At 31.4% G+C, this 16,760-nt stretch overlaps 1 protein-coding gene across 1 annotated transcript in view; it reads left to right on the top strand.

Moving 5' to 3' along the window:
* The window catches only part of LOC113371386 (transmembrane protein 184C), a 230,966-nt gene that overhangs the window by 125,102 nt on the left and 89,104 nt on the right, over positions 1 to 16,760 (top strand). The window contains exons 4-6 of the mRNA XM_026612013.1: positions 1,010 to 1,084; positions 1,160 to 1,366; positions 1,444 to 1,546. Coding sequence (XP_026467798.1) covers positions 1,010 to 1,084; positions 1,160 to 1,366; positions 1,444 to 1,546 — 385 coding nt within the window. The remainder of the gene's footprint in view (positions 1 to 1,009; positions 1,085 to 1,159; positions 1,367 to 1,443; positions 1,547 to 16,760) is intronic.

Raw genomic sequence — 16,760 nt, 5'->3', positions numbered from 1 at the left:
GAAAACGTCGATTTACGGCAAAAAATCTGTTCACACACACACATACTTTTTCCAAATTTGGTCTCATTCGATTCAGAATGGCTTTAAAAGTCGAGAAAACATAAAATTAGCAATTCGGATTTTTTGATGAAAACATAAACTTCTCCTTCGGGAAGTTAATTAATATGTGGCTTTTGAAACATTTTACTTATTTATTTTGGTCATTTGATGCGATTATTCTATTGAGCAAATTATTTATCAGTGCGAAAAAATTCTAGCCTTTCATTAATAAACATAGCTATAACATAACACTGGTACTTCATGTTGGATTTTTTTTATTTTATTTTCTAAGATATCCAAAATTGCATCTCAAACTTTTCTTAATTGATATAGTTAGGGCCGCATTGTATGTATTTATTTTTACTATCCCATTTGTTGTTTTAAAGTGAAATTTTTAACGTATTTTAAAAAATATTATGCAAAGATTAATAAAAGATGCAAAGAAATTAAATATTTCTTGAATTATATTGAAAAAACAAAACTTAATTGAAAATTTCATATCCGAATCTTGTGTTGTCGCCCCCTAAGGCGTGCGCTCTCATTTATCACTACAGAAGAATTTTATATATAAGATATAATATATATATATATATATATATATATATATATATATATATATATGGAATGTTGAATATATTCTGATATTGTACCTTAGTCGGCTAAAGACGTTGCGGCAATGTAGTAAGATTGTAATATGTTTTGAACAATAAGGTATTATCGGGATAAAGAGATTAATTAAGCAATTAAGATATACTAATCATTTTCTCGGTACATTCTTGATAGTTGTAAAATCTCGTGTTTTTATATAACATTTTGTCAACATTTCTAACTGTTCATGATTTCAAATTTTAAAAATTATTTTTTAATAAATACCAAAAAAAATTTTTTTGTTATTGATAGATATTTTATATGAAACACTTAAGCATTTTATAAAATTCACAACTATTATAATTTACAATTTATTTTTCAGCGAATTAGTTCACATGTGCAAACATGGGATTCTTCAGTATACTGTTGTACGTCCTTTGACTACTTTCATATCTGTGTAAGTATTTAATTATATTATAACTCTATAATTTTGTATATGTATTATATATTAACAAATGCTTGTTTTTCGAAGAATTAGCCATATCTTTGGAGTATATGGAGAAGGCGATTTTAGATTTTCGGTTGCTTTTCCGTACATGGTTATTACCAACAATATTTCTCAATTTGTTGCTATGTATTGTTTGGTTTTATTCTATAGAGCCAATAGAGAAGAACTCAGGCCAATGAAACCTTTAGGAAAGTTTCTTTGCATTAAAGCTGTGGTTTTTTTTTCATTTTTGTAAGTTAGAAGTGTACGATTTTTTCATCAATTCCAAGTGAATGTATGATTTAACCACAAATTCTTCTTATTTACAGCCAAGGAGTTCTAATTAATATTCTTGTATATTGTAAAGTAATTAAGACAGCATTTAAAATTACGGATCATGAAGATGTTCAAATCTTATCGTCTAAACTGCAGGTAAAGTTATTCTAATAATTCTCATGTTTCATTCTTATTAGTGCAGTAAACAGAACGTTTAGGGTCTGAATTTTTTTCTGCTTGTCTTAACAAAATAATTGATTTTGGAAAAAAAAAAATTGTTTCAACTTTTTTTTTAACTTCCCGAAGGAGAAGTTTATGTTTTCATAAAAAAATCCGATTCTCTAATTTTATGTTTTCTCGACGTTTCAAGCCATTCTGAATCGAATGAGACCAAATTTGGAAAAAGTATGTGTGTGTGTGTGTGTGTGTGTGTGTGTATGTGAACAGATTTTTTGCCGTAAATCGACGTTTTCTCGAAAACGGCTGGGTCGATTTCAAAAATTTAAAAGCTATTCGATGTATCTCGACGAGAACTATTGTTTGTCAGTTTTGTGCGACGATCGGCTAAGCCGTTTCTTTATAAATGGCAGAAAAGTGAAAAATTTTTCGTCTACGTTTTAGCCCGCAATTCTGAATCGATTTTGAAAATTCAAAAACCGTTCGAAAGATATTGGTTGGGAATCGTGCTGATTAGTTTTTGGTAGAGATCGGCCGGGCCGTTTTCTTGTAATAAAGTTTTAAAAAAAAAAAATTCGACGATTTTTATCATTATTTTTTTGACGATAGATACCATAGTCTTCTAGATCAAGGGCGAGCAACCTTTTTAACCCGCGGGCCAATTTAAATTTTAAAATTTTATGGCGGGTCGCACGTAATTATATATATATATATATATATATATATATATATATATATACTAGCTGACCCGGCAAACGTTTAGCCACAGGAAATATTTTTAGAAAATCATTAGTAAAAGAAATGACTAACTAATTCTGAATGTATAATTATGTGGTATATAAATGAGGGGCAGCTAACACAAATTACATTGATGATTTACCTACTGAAATGCTGAAATACTAACATCCATATTTGAATTATATTACGCTATGCTTAGCGAAACGAGTGAGGTTTCAATAACTCTGAAAAAATTCAGTTTTCTCTCAAAAACAGTTTTATCTTCATATATAATATTAAATTTTAATTTTTTTCGCTAAAATTGCTCCTTTTGCAAGACAAGTACAATAGGATAAGTCTACAAATCAGTTATTTTTATTGGAATTAACCCTTTAGTTGCCAATATCTAAGAATTGTTTTTAAAATGTTGCAGCTGACAGATAAATTTAGGATTTTTTATAAACTCAGAAAATTTTGATCGAATTTCAATTAAAAATGTTCACAAAAATGGCGATAAAAGTAAATTCATCGATCACCTAGCTATGTAAAAACTGATTGGACTACTTAAATGACTAATATATAATGATGAAAATTTGGAGTTGTATGTAGTTTACCATTCCGCATTAAAAAAATTAAAATAAAGAACAAAATAAATTGCTTTTTCTTTTTGAATGAAATTGAAGCTTTTTTATAAACTCAAAAGTCTGAACTAAAATTAAGTCAAAAGATTTATTGACTGAGAGCGGGAATGTAATTGCAAAAAAATTAGAAAATTGCCACAAGAACAAAAATTCAAAATTAAAAAAATATTATTTTATATAATTACGAGTGTATAAGTGTTTATAAATATTACTACAAAATAAAAACAAATAGTTGAACAGAAAAACTAATTTACTTGAAAACTTTAATAAGAAATTTGGCACTGCTTTTTATATAAGCTGATCAATATCAGCCGTTTTTTTTTTAATTTTGTTCTTTATTTTATATTTTTTAATACGAAAAGTAGCAACACGTATGCAAATTTGATATTTACTCAGTTTTGATATGTGCTATTTTTTTATGAATTTCATGGTTGAAATTAATACAAGTCCACAAAAAAAATTGTCTTAATTGGGTGTGTGACATGTGCTTTCAAATGTAATAAATATATAGTCAAAATTGGGACACAAAATATGGAAAAAAACATTTAACAACTGGCACAATCTTCAATCTAGATTTTTTTCTTAATGGATTAAACATTTTTCAGCTATTAATTATTATCCTTCTCTATTCTGGACCTGTGTAATTGTTCGCGCACATACGTACTTTCAAAAAAAATTATCATAATTTGATTTGCGTTTTGTTTCTCAAAAGCGAAAATAAAATATTTATAACTGTAGTAGAATAGACACTTTAGTGAAAGAAAATTTCTCAGGGCTAACATTAGATTCATAAAAAAACGATGTTTACTGAAAAAATACAATTTTTAAATCTGCATTATTTTGCATGCTATATTATTTGCATGGTGAATAGTGAAGAAAGCATTTACATGAAAACAGCTGTCTTGTTACCTTTGAACATTTGGAATCACAATTAAAATTTGTTCACTATTTTTTTCCTAAATATGAAAAGCGAAACACAAGATTCTGCAAAAGATATTAAGATTTATTACCAAAATTACGAAAGTACTACAATTGTTCTTTCATATCCAAAAACAATTTATAAATATCGCCATTTGGGTCGTATACTCCTGAGCATTGCATCACTTTAGACTTTTGATCGATGTTTTCTCAAAAACGCCTGAACCGATTTTAGAAATTTAAAAGCCATTTGATGTATTTCGCTGAGGACTATCGTTTGTCAGTTTTGTGCAACGATCTGACAAGCCATTTCTTTGTAATTCGAAAAAAAAGTGTTAAACTTTTCGTCCACATTTAAGCTCATCCTACCGAACCGATTTTAAAAAATCAAAAACTGTTCGAAAGATATTAGTTGGGAATGGTACTGATTAATTTTAGGTGAAAATCTACCGAGCCGTTTTTTTCTAATTAACTGTTGAAAAAAAGTGTTAAATTTCGTCGACATTTAAGCTCATCCTACCGAACCGATTTTAAAAAATCAAAAACTGTTTGAAAGATGTTAGTTGGGAATGATACTGATTAATTTTAGGTGAAAATCTACCGAGCCGTTTTCTTGTAATTAACTGTTGAAAAAAAGTGTTAAATTTTCATCGACATTTAAGCTCATCCTACCGAACCGATTTAAAAAAATCAAAAACTGTTCGAAAGATATTAGTTGGGAATGGTACTGATTAATTTTAGGTGAAAATCTACCGAGCCGTTTTCTTGTAATTAACTGTTGAAAAAAAGTGTTAAATTTTCATCGACATTTAAGCTCATCCTACCGAACCGATTTTCAAAAATCAAAAACTGTTCGAAAGATATTACTTGGGAATAATACTGATTAATTTTAGGTGAAAATCTACCGAGCCGTTTTCTTGTAATTAACTGTTGAAAAAAAGTGTTAAATTTTCGTCGACATTTAAGCTCATCCTACCGAACCGATTTTAAAAAATCAAAAACTGTTCGAAAGAGATTAGTTGGGAATGGTACTGATTAATTTTAGGTGAAAATCTACCGAGCCGTCTTCTTGTAATTAACTGTTGAAAAAAAGTGTTAAATTTTCATCGACATTTAAGCTCATCCTACCGAACCGATTTTAAAATATCAAAAACTGTTCGAAAGATATTAGTTGGGAATGGTACTGATTAATTTTAGGTGAAAATCTACCGAGCCGTTTTCTTGTAATTAACTGTTGAAAAAAAAATTTAAGCCGATTTTCATGGAACTTTTTTTGGCGATATACATCATGGTCTTATAGAACTTACTGTAATATTACGGCCTTACGACAAGTAGTTTAATTTTACAAATTCGTCAAAGTTTGCTAAAATTATTATCGTTTTTTTTAAAGTAGGATTGATGAAGTATATTATTTACACATTTGTTTTGATTAAGCCGATTATTTACACATATCGGGAAGTTCATGTAACTTGCCTCAAGGCTAAATACCAAACCAACTAGTTCATTTTTTTTTTCAAAAATAAAATTTTTGTATATCGAAAATAATTCAGATTTCATTTTTAATTTTGACAGTTCTAATATACTTTAAACAAATAATTTCAACTTTGCAATTCAGTTTATATAATTCTTATAAATATTAGACAATGTTACAATATTAATAATGATCTACTTCAAAATATTCAGTATTCCTCGAACATTTCGTTACGGTACGGGAAGTTCCAGCAATTTGCCTTTAGGCACGATGCCATACACCAATTGATTTTCCAAAATCAATTATTTTGTTAAGACAAGCAGAAAGTTCTTTGAATCATTTAAATCGGACGCTTAGTTCTCTCAAAAACTGCAATTTTTTACACATTTAGCTCCGTAAAAACTGATAAACACTTCTCCCAATCATTACTAATTGAATGTTTTTTAGATCATTCAAATCGGATGCTCTGTTCTCTCAAAAACTCGATTTCTATTTTCTGCACTTTTTGCTCTTTATCTCCGTAACTGCTGGACCTGCCTTTGCCAAAAACTAATCAGCTCATCTCCCTATCAATAGGAATCGAATGCTTTCTGAACCATTCGAATCGGTTGATCCGTGCGCCCGTAAACGTGACTGGAAATTTGTATCCATATATACATATACACACACACATCCATTTTTTCTGAGGTATGCCAAAATGATTAGAAACCTTCAAAACGTCGAGAAATGTAAAAATTTTCAATTTCGATTTTCGGCCCATTACAATAACTTACTCTACGGGAAGTTAATAATTGCACTTAAAAGAACAACAAATATACGAGTTTAGATAAAATTATACTGGGTACCAGTGTTATATTAACTGTTTTTATTTAAGGGTAGTTTTAAGAGTTGAACAAATTATGGATATGGTAATTATTTTCGAGAAATTGAAATAACATTCATATCATTTTGGATTTCTTAATTTTCTTTTAATTTCAAAATATTTTTTTAAACAATTTTTCATCAAGGGGTTATTTTTAAGGGTCTAAAAGGGTTAAAAATTTGATAATCAAGATAGAAAACATAAAATATTGTTTACATTATACGTAATTCTTATTATATCATACCGAAATTTATTTTTAAGTGTTTTTTTTGCAATTTAGAGGTTGTTTGAAGGGTTTTAGGGTTTTCGCGGGGTTGAAAATGATTTTATTGCAAGGAAAATATATTAAAAAATGTTTTTTAATCATATCCTATGATATTTAAAATGTTTACTAGCGATAAAACGGCTCAATGTCCACATATTTATTAAGGGGTCACAAACAGTGGTGTTGTGCTAATATTTTTTTTGCCGGAACGCTAAAATATAAAATCCGGTTCATAAACCGGTTCAAAAAATTTGATATGTTTCGATAAGAACTCATAAATCTAATATATTGACTTCTTATATAATTAACTCTATTATATACAGCTACTCTATAAATTAAATTGTACAAGTATGAGGGAATCATTGAGTATATAATTTATATTCTTTAATAACATTATTTATATTTATTGTGGTATTATTTGTATTCATTAATACTTACAGGTATTTATTATGATATAAAAGTACTCAAGATTTATTACAATACTTTATAAGACTTAATAATTACTTAACCTAATAATACGATAAATAACCTATTACTTATCATACTATACTATATTATTGTATATCATAGGTAGATATCTATTATCAATTATACCGGGAGGTACCTACACCGTCATTAACTTATTATATACCTACATACTTTTTACTTCTTATATATTTCTTATTCTATATTATATAGGTTTACCTTACGCCTTATGTATTATCTCTACCTATCTATTGTCTATACCGGGAATTGAACCTGGAACATCCGCGTGGCGGTCGCGCACCTCAACCACTACCCTATCGGGTACCCCAATTAATAATATAATATGGGACGCACTATTGTTTCCGCGGGTCATTTTCTAATTAATTAGGTAATTAATACTAAGGTGGCGCGACGACACGCGAAAAAAGACGGTTGATTGTAGCGTTACGGTGGTCTAGTGGTTAAGGTTGTCGCGTGCCACGCGGCGGACCCGGGTTCGATTCTCGGTAGGGTTAATAATGTATCGTGTAAGGAAAATTATAAGTAATAGGATATATAGTAGATATAGGTTAGGTGTATTCGGTATACAATGTAGGGATTTGAGAGTATATGATGAAATATAGCGTATGGTATAGATGTAAGGCATGCAGTATAGAATGCAACGTAGGGCTATAAAAATACACGAATAGGAACCTATGATGTAGGTGTTAGCGTATAAGAAGTGCGAATGAATATAAGATTTAATTTATAAATATTATTTTTTCTATAAGAATTTTTATCTCAGTATTAAATATCTAAAATATCCGTTAAGGCATCGATTACACCTTACTGCTGCCTTTGCCGTTATCACTTCATAGAAAATTAATTACTGCACTTTTAAACGATTGTGTGCACTGTGCGACAATAGACATAGAATTATAAATTTTATTAAATGTTTGAGTAACTTGTGCGAGCAGATTTTCTTAAGATGTTCTTAGTCTCGCAACTTACTGAATTCTAAAAATTCTAATTTTAAATATATAATATAAAAATTATTATACCGCTGTCTGGAAGGGATGGCAATTTATAAATTTACAGACTAATACATACAGAATTTGGAATTTTTCTATACTCCGTAATATTGAGAAAGTTTGCCTGACCTAAAAAGAGATGCTTATTTACCTAAGCTATGGAAATATATATGGAAAAATTATATGATTTGCACATGCATCCTGTGCTCACTTAAACTAAACAATGATCATAATATATTTAACGAATTTTTAACAGTATTTACAAATTAGATTCAAATCGCCCAAAGCAAGTGGGTTAAAGTCGTGTAATTTTTTCGTGAACAGATTTTTTGCCGTAAATCGACGTTCTCTCAAAACCGGTTCGACTGATTTCAAAAATTTAAAAGTCAATCGATGTATCTCGATGAGAATTATCGTTTGTCGGTTTTGTGCGACGATCTGCCGAGCCGTTTCTTTGCAAACAGCAGAAAAGTGAAAAAAATTTCGTCCACGTTTTAGCCCGCAATTCTGAATCGATTCTGAAAATTCAAAAACCGTTCGAAAGATATTGGTTGGGAATCGTGCTGATTAGTTTTTGGTAAAGATCGGCCGGGCCGTTTTCTTGTAATTAAGTTAAAAAAAAATCCGACGATTTTTATGATTTTGTTTTGACGGTAGATATCATAGTCTTCTAGATCATACTAAAATATTACCGCCCTACGACAACTCGTTTAGCTTTAAATATTCGTCAAAGTTTACAAAAATTGGTATCGTTTTTTTGGCATTTGTCAAAATTAGACCTTTCGTCGACGTTTGCTTAAAAATGCCTGAACCGTTTTTAGAAATTTAACAGCCATTCGATGTATCTCAATGAGCACCATATTTTGTCAGTTTTGTGAGACGATCTGCCGAGCCGTTCCTTTGTAATTTAAAAAAGAGTTTTAAACTTTTTGTCCACATTTATTCTCATTCTACCGAATCGATTTTAATAAATAAAAAACTGTTCGCAAGATATTAGTTGGGAATAATACTGATTAGTTTTAGGTGAAAATCTACCGAGCCGTTTCCTTGTAATTAACTGTTGAAAAAAAAATTTAAGCCGATTGTTATGAAACTTTCTTTGGCGATGTATATCATGGCCTTATAGAACTTACTAAAATATTACGGCCTTACGACAAGTAGTTTGATTTTAAAAAATCATCAAAATTTGAGAAAACGAGTAGTTTTGTTGACGTTTGTTAAAATTAAAATTAGATGTTTTACTTTGTATAACGATAGATTATTTGGTCTTAATGAACGTACTAAACCATTAACGTCCTACGAAAACTGGTTTAATTATAAAAATTATTGATTAGTGAAAATTTGCTTTTAGAAAATACTCCGAGTTAACTTGTTCGTTCGTTTTCAATTATGTGTGATAAATCCTCTCGGAATACTTCTAATCACTCATAAATTAATTTGTTTATTAAGTCGATTATTTACACATATCGAGAAGTTCATGTAACTTGCCTCAAGGCTAAATACTAATACCAACTAATTTTCTAAATAAAGGGAAAGAGTTTTTTTTGCGAAAAATAGGAAACGCGCGACGGGTTAAGCGTCGGGCATAAGGTGCATATTCCCCTTCATGAACATTAACATGTTGAAGTTCTCGTCTGAAAGCGAGGCTCGTTTTAGTGTCAAAATGTCTTCACCCGTGGAAAACAAACGTTCAACTGCAGCGCTTGAGGGTATAGCAATATTGTATTTAATAAATAGATTTATGAATATGTGTTTCCCGAGGAATGCACCATCGTTGAACGAGTCTTTTGATTTTATATCCAGCCACATTCTAACGAGACTTTGCGCTATATTCTCTAAAGAGTTGGAGTTCTTTGGTTTTTCTATAGACTGAGTGACAGAATTGAAAAAGTTTTCCTCCTCGTCATCATCGTTGTTACTCGCATTGCTCCCTCCGCCACTTAAACTATCTCTGTCCTTCGAATTTTTCGCTGCTTCTTGCCGTAAGGCGTCTTCTACCTTTTTTCCATGCATTTTCTTACTGCATCCACTCTACTGCTGTCATACGTTTCCAGCCATATCAACCGGAACTTTGGGTGAAATGCCGCGGCATTCAGGAGTGGTCCAAATCTTGCGGTGCCGTTTTTTTTTTTTTTTTTTTTTTTTTTGTTACAATTTATTTTTGTTAATCAAGACTTTAATGTCTTATTTACAAAATTGATATGAGCAAAAAAAGTACAAAAAAACAAAAAATGCGATACATTGAATATAAAATGAAAAAAGTTGAAATAAAAGATAAATTAAAACAGTAATACAAAAATAATAACATAAATGAACGATGACGTGATGATGTATGCCGCGTACTACGTTAGGACGCGTGCAGACATTGGGCTAGGTGTTTGGTAGATCGGAAGGCCATTTCTTGCTCAATCTTTTTATCGGTCTCTGAATCGCTTGAATTGTAGGATTTGTATGCTGGATTAATTTGTTGTTAAAAGATGAACTTCTAATCTTGATCATTTCGTTGACTGTTGAGATTTTCAAATCCTTATGTAGGCAAAAATTCGAAATATACCAAGGCGCATTAGTAAGGATACGCAGAATTTTATTCTGGCACCTTTGAATGATGTTTATGTTAGATTTGCAAGAGCAACCCCATAGTTCGATTCCATAAGTCCAAATGGGCACTATGATAGTTTTATACAAAAGTACCTTGTTATCGAGAGAGATTTCAGATTTCCTCCCAAAAAGCCAGTGAAAATCTTTTATTTTTAGTTGGATTTGTTTCTTTTTATATTTAATGTGCGTTCTCCATGTCAATTTCGAATCAATGTGCATGCCTAAATATTTAACAGAATTGCATAGTGGAATTATTGAATTGTTCATGATGATAGGTGGACTGTTGTGATGTTTTAGAGAAACAATTATGTGCTGAGATTTTTCGATATTGATTTTGATATTCCAATCTAAAAACCATTTTTCGAGACTAGATAAATAATTTTGTAACTGACAAGTTGCTGTTCTAATATCGGAATTGCATGAAATAATTGCTATGTCATCGGCGTAAGTGCATATGGTTAGAAGATCATCTGCGGGCATATCGTTTGTGAAAAGAAGATAAAGTACAGGGCTTAGCACACTGCCCTGTGGTACCCCGCATTCTATATTTCTGATGCTCGAAGTCACATCTTTAATTTTGATTCTAAATTTTCTATTAAGCAAGTATGAGCTTAAGATATTGAAGTAGTTTGGAAAAGTTGTTTTGATTTTATATAGGAGTCCTGAGTGCCAAACCTTATCGAAAGCCTGACTGACATCTAAGAATACGGCTACACTGTGTTCCTTTCTATTTATGGCTTCAAGAATTCGAGACACCGTTCTGTTGCATTGTTGAATTGTAGAGTGATTTTTTCTGAAGCCAAACTGATGGTGAGGAATCCAACTATCATTCGGATGATCTTCTGACAATCTCTGCAACAAAAGTCTCTCTAAAATTTTCGATAATATCGATAAAAGACTGATAGGACGGTATGAACTAGCAGTGTGATGGTTTTTGTTTGGTTTAGCGATCATAATAATTTCTGCAGTCTTCCACGCTGTGGGCCAATAATTGTATTGAAGTATGGCGTTGAAAATATTTGTTATATATAAGATACCTTTTGTAGGCAATTCTTTTAACATCTTTGGAGTAATTTTATCCATACCTGGCGAAGATCTATTTTTTATCCTTTTTATTTCACATAAGACATCATTTGGTGAAAAATGTCCTAACGGTGTAGAATGTATGGGTTGATTTACAAAATTGTTAATTAAATTATTCTGGGAAATATTTTGAGCGCTAAAAATGCTACTTAGATGATCAGCAAATGCCTCCGCTTTTCTTCGTTGCTTTTTGCCCAAATGAATCCGTTTTGGTTGGTTATTTTCAGAGGAGGGTTTTGTTGTAGGGGTTTACTTTTGTTTCTGATTGGTTTTCATATGGAATTATCGTACCTATTTAACTGCAATATATACGACCTGAATGTACAATTCTTCCATTCTTTCATTTTTTTCCTCAGCGTGTTATTGAGATGATTAAGCGATGTCTTATCCGTTGTTAGATGAGAATGTTGCCAGGTTCGTCTTGCTCTTCGTTTCTGTGCAATTAGCTTCTTAATCTCTTGCGGAATTATTAGATTATCATTTCTTGGATTAATGTTCGGGGTGATCTGCTTGGTTGTTTCACGTACAATCTCAGAAAAATAATCTATATTATTTTCTATATCAATAACGCTTGTAGGCCTAGATTTTGGAAATAATTTTGAATCAAGTATGGATTTGAATTGAATCCAGTTAGAAAGATTGTTGTGTAGAATATGATTGTTGATAACTGGAGTAGGAAATGTGCTAAACGTCACAAGTATTGGAGAATGATCTGAAGAGAGATCGTAACTAGATTCAATATTGAGATTTGAAAGATCAATACCTTTCACAATAAAAAAATCTAAAAGGTCTGGAACTTTAGTAGGGTCAGAAGGCCAATAAGTTGGACTGCAAGTTGAAATAAAGGAGAGGTTATTTTGCCCTATGGCTGCATGAAGAATCTTTCCTTTGGCTGTAGTCAGTCTAGAACCCCAGGCAATATGTTTACAATTAAAGTCACCACCAATGATAAATTTATTACCTAATTGAGAGAAAAATGAAGAAAACTGAGCACAAGAAATTTTGAATCTTGGTGGAAAATAAACAGCAGAAACACAAAAATTATATAAATTTGATTCAACAGAAATTTGAGTTGCTTGTAGAAAATCATCAGAAATATTTGGTAGAACAAAATGCTTTATATTATTTTTGATTAATATAGCCGAACCGCCGCGAGCCCTGCCACTTGGGTGATTTGAATTATAAGTAGTGTAGTTATAAATTTTGAAGTAGTTTTTTTCAGTGAAGTGAGTTTCTGAGATTATTAAGATATCTATTAAGTTTAACTTTAAAAAACATTCTACTTCATTTTTGTGAGGTATTAAACCGTTGGCATTCCATTCAGCAATTTTAATTATTTTTGCCATTGCTTTTGTTGTTGACTAACGTGGATAACATATTTATTATTATGGTGTTCTGTTGCAAAAGCTGATTGAAGATATTTTTAAATTCTAAAATAAGTGTTGCTAGAGAATCAGAATCAGGATTTGAAGGTGAATGATTAGAAGCAGAGTAATTGTTTTTTGCAATGTCTGCATAGGATGAATTTTGAATTGTTGGATTTAAGGCCGGAGAAATGTTGTTTATTTTATTATTAGAATTAGAATTATTTGAATTTTTAAAATTTTGGTTATTTGGATTTGGATTTATGACTGATTGATTTACTGGAGTTTCGTTTCTTTGTTCTTTAATTTTTTGGAAGTATGAGCAACCGCGATAATTAGCTGGATGAGCACCGTCGCAAAAATAACAACATGCCGGAGCATTCGGATCTTTGGTACAAGCTATAGTATTATGATTGTCACCGCATTTTAGGCAAGCAAATGGTCTATTGCAGTATTTTTTGGTGTGATTAAAGAGTTGACAGCGAGTGCATTGTATAATGTTGTTGAACTTTCTCGGTGGTTCGACGCGTATTATGCAGTTGAATAATTTATAAATGTTATAAATATTTTTGTTATTTCTATTTGGTTCCAGATCAACAAAAAACATATTATGAGGTTCTTTTGTTATTCTATGCCTGATATTTAGGATATTACGTACGACATGACCCTGTTTTAATAGTTCTAATTTAATTGCATCTGTGCTTGTTGAAAAGTGTACATTTCTAAGAACAACCCTATAAGCCTTCTCTTCTTTTAATTGATATGTATGATATACGGCATTAGTTTCTTTTAGATGTCTGGATAAAGTTCGAAAATGGTCGACAGAATTACATAGAATTTTAAATGTATTGTTAGCTAAACTTCTCAGGAAATATTGATCGTGCGGAATTATTTCATTTAATTGATTAGACATATCATTAATATCGTCAACTCCGTAAATAAATATTGGAGGGGGCTTACTGACTGGAGCCGGTTTAACTGAGTTGTCATCATTAGCTGTTTCTATTGTTGAAAGGGCCGAAAATCGGTTTTGAATTTTGACATCTATTCCTAATGGTTCAAATGAAGTTTTTCTTTTTTTGAAATTGACTACTTGCCATGAATAAGGAGGTTTCTTGACATCAGAATGTGGTTGAGTGAGGCTTGTAGATGCACTATTACTAGATGATATTACTTTCTGTCTTGAGTCAGAAACTGATGAAGTTGAACGCAGCGAGACCTTTTCCGATGTAAACATATTGGTCCGACCTTCTTCGCGAGGTATCTTGCTGTATTTGCTGGATCCAATAACGGTCTTTCGTAGTTTTGGGATTTCTGATGGTTTACTGTCCGATTCCATATTCGCTTCTATATCTTGATTGAAATGTAAGACATTTTTTTGATTCCACAAACGCACATTAGAGTCTCGATTATGGATGGTTTTTTGTAAGCAATTATTTAATTATCTGTACACTTTTGTAAGCTTTTCATGCAATTTTAATAAACCGTAAAATTCAATCTGACATGCACTTCTTGCGGTGCCGTGCGGTAAATAGTAGGCATTGGATTAACGATTAACGGACTTCTGGCATTTTAATGGAAGTTAACATTTTTAAGAGTTAACTTAAAAGTTAATCCGTTAATCAAAATGTTAACTTCGTTAATTAACGATTAACGTATTAACGAGTTAATGCCCAGCTATGTATATATATATATATATATATATATATATATATATATATATATATATATATATACAGTACAGGCCAAATAGCGGAGCTTTCCGGACATTATTTTCTATATATATATATATATATATATATATATATATATACAGTACAGGCCAAAAGTTTCCGGACACATGAAAAATCTCATTTTCTGAGTTTTTAGCTATATTTTTCATATAAAAATAATTTTATTCAAGTTAGTTTTGTACATTCTCCGTAGTATTAATGTTTAGTGACTGATTTGTAACCAATTTGTGAGAAATGACGGACTAATTAGCAATGAAAATGTTAAAATGTCACAGTCGATTTTCCTGAATATGACCACCCTTTGCTTTGATCGCTGCAGCGCATATTTTTGGTAATCTTTTGACAAGTTTTTGCAATGTTTGCGCAGGTATGTTCTTCCAAGACTCGTTAAGGCAATTCCACAGGGCAGCAAGGCTGGTTGGATGCAAATCCTTCACGCGGCATTTAAGCTCGTCCCACAACAGCTCTATTGGATTAAGATCCGGCGATTGTGCAGGCCACTCAAAAAACCACTTCTGCGAGCAGTAAATAAACAAAATAGATTGCAATTTGCCAAAACCCACTTAAATTGGACCATCAATCAATGGAAATCAGTTTTATGGACGGATGAGTCAAAATTCGAACTTTTCGGAAGTCATCGACGTAGGAAAGGTAATGAAAGACTCAATTCTAAGTGTATTTCGACAAAAGTGAAGCACGGTGGTGGTTCAGTGATGGCTTGGGGTTGTTTTGGATTCGATGGAGTCGGATCGCTTGTCAAAATACATGGAACTTTAAAGAAAGAACAGTATCATAGCATACTTGAGCGCCACGCCATTCCATCTGGTTTCAATTTAATTGGTCCAAAATTTATTTTTCAACAAGATAATGACCCTAAACACACTTCCCGACTCTGTGCCAATTATTTGAAGCGAAAACAAGATGAAAAAATACTTCAAATAATGGATCTTAATCCAATAGAACTGTAGTGCATTTGTCTGACTGATTTGCTTCCAAGCAGCCTCCCTGCCCTGTGGAATTGCCTTAACGAGTCCTGGAAGGACATACCTGCGCAAACATTGCAAAAACTCGTCGAAAGATTACCAAAAATATGCGCTGCAGTGATCAAAACAAAGGGTGGTCATATTCAGGAAAATCGACTGCAGTGACATTTTAACATTTTCATTACTAATTAGTCTACTATTTCTCACAAATTGGTTACAAATCAGTCACTAAATATTAATACTACGTAGAATGTACAAAACCAACTTGAATAAAATTATTTTTATATGAAAAATATAGCTAAAAACTCAGAAAATGAGATTTTTTTCAAGTGTCCGGAAACTTTTGGCCTGTACTGTATATATATATATATATATATATATATATATATATATATATATCAGTGATGCATGGCATCGTGTCTTAATGCAAATTGCTGGACCGTAATTTAAAACGTACCGTATTCACGCACCGTAATTAAAAATTCGAGTAATGACATTAGTGAGAATTATCAGAATTATGCTTGGTTAAGTCAACGAGCAATTCTTGCCGCGAAGAATAATGATGTACACGCACTGAATTTCACCATTCAATCAAAAATTGCTGGCGATTTGGTGACATACCAATGATTCCGACTGGTCTTCCGTTTGACTTCAAACGATTGCATTTTCCAGTTAGCCTTGCGTTCGCAATAACAAGTCGCAAAGCCAATCGCTTAGTGCTTGCGGGATAAATTTCAAATAGAATATTTAGAAAATCATTATTTTTCACATGGACAGTTATACGTTGCCTGTTCACGAATTGGAAAACCATTCGCTTTGTTTGTGTTAACGTCAAACCAAAAAACAAAAAATGTGGTTTACCAAAGAGCACTTCAATAAAACGTATAATTTGTGTGTTCATTTACTTAGAGAAGTTCAACTAAACAACAATTCATTTTTGTAATCGAAATAAATTCATTACTGTTGTGTAATAAAATCAAATTTTTCCTTTTCAAATATAAAACAAACAAAAAATTTCTTCATCTTTCTCACAAAACCATCTGGTGGCGAAACGGAGTTTGTCGGGTTTGCTAGTATATATAT

The sequence above is a fragment of the Ctenocephalides felis genome, unplaced genomic scaffold, assembly GCF_003426905.1.
Source record: "Ctenocephalides felis isolate EL2017-DRISC unplaced genomic scaffold, ASM342690v1 CF-g0.4_SCAFFOLD_01492, whole genome shotgun sequence".
Lineage (NCBI taxonomy): Eukaryota > Metazoa > Arthropoda > Insecta > Siphonaptera > Pulicidae > Ctenocephalides > Ctenocephalides felis.
This window is presented reverse-complemented; position numbering and strand designations above follow the sequence as displayed.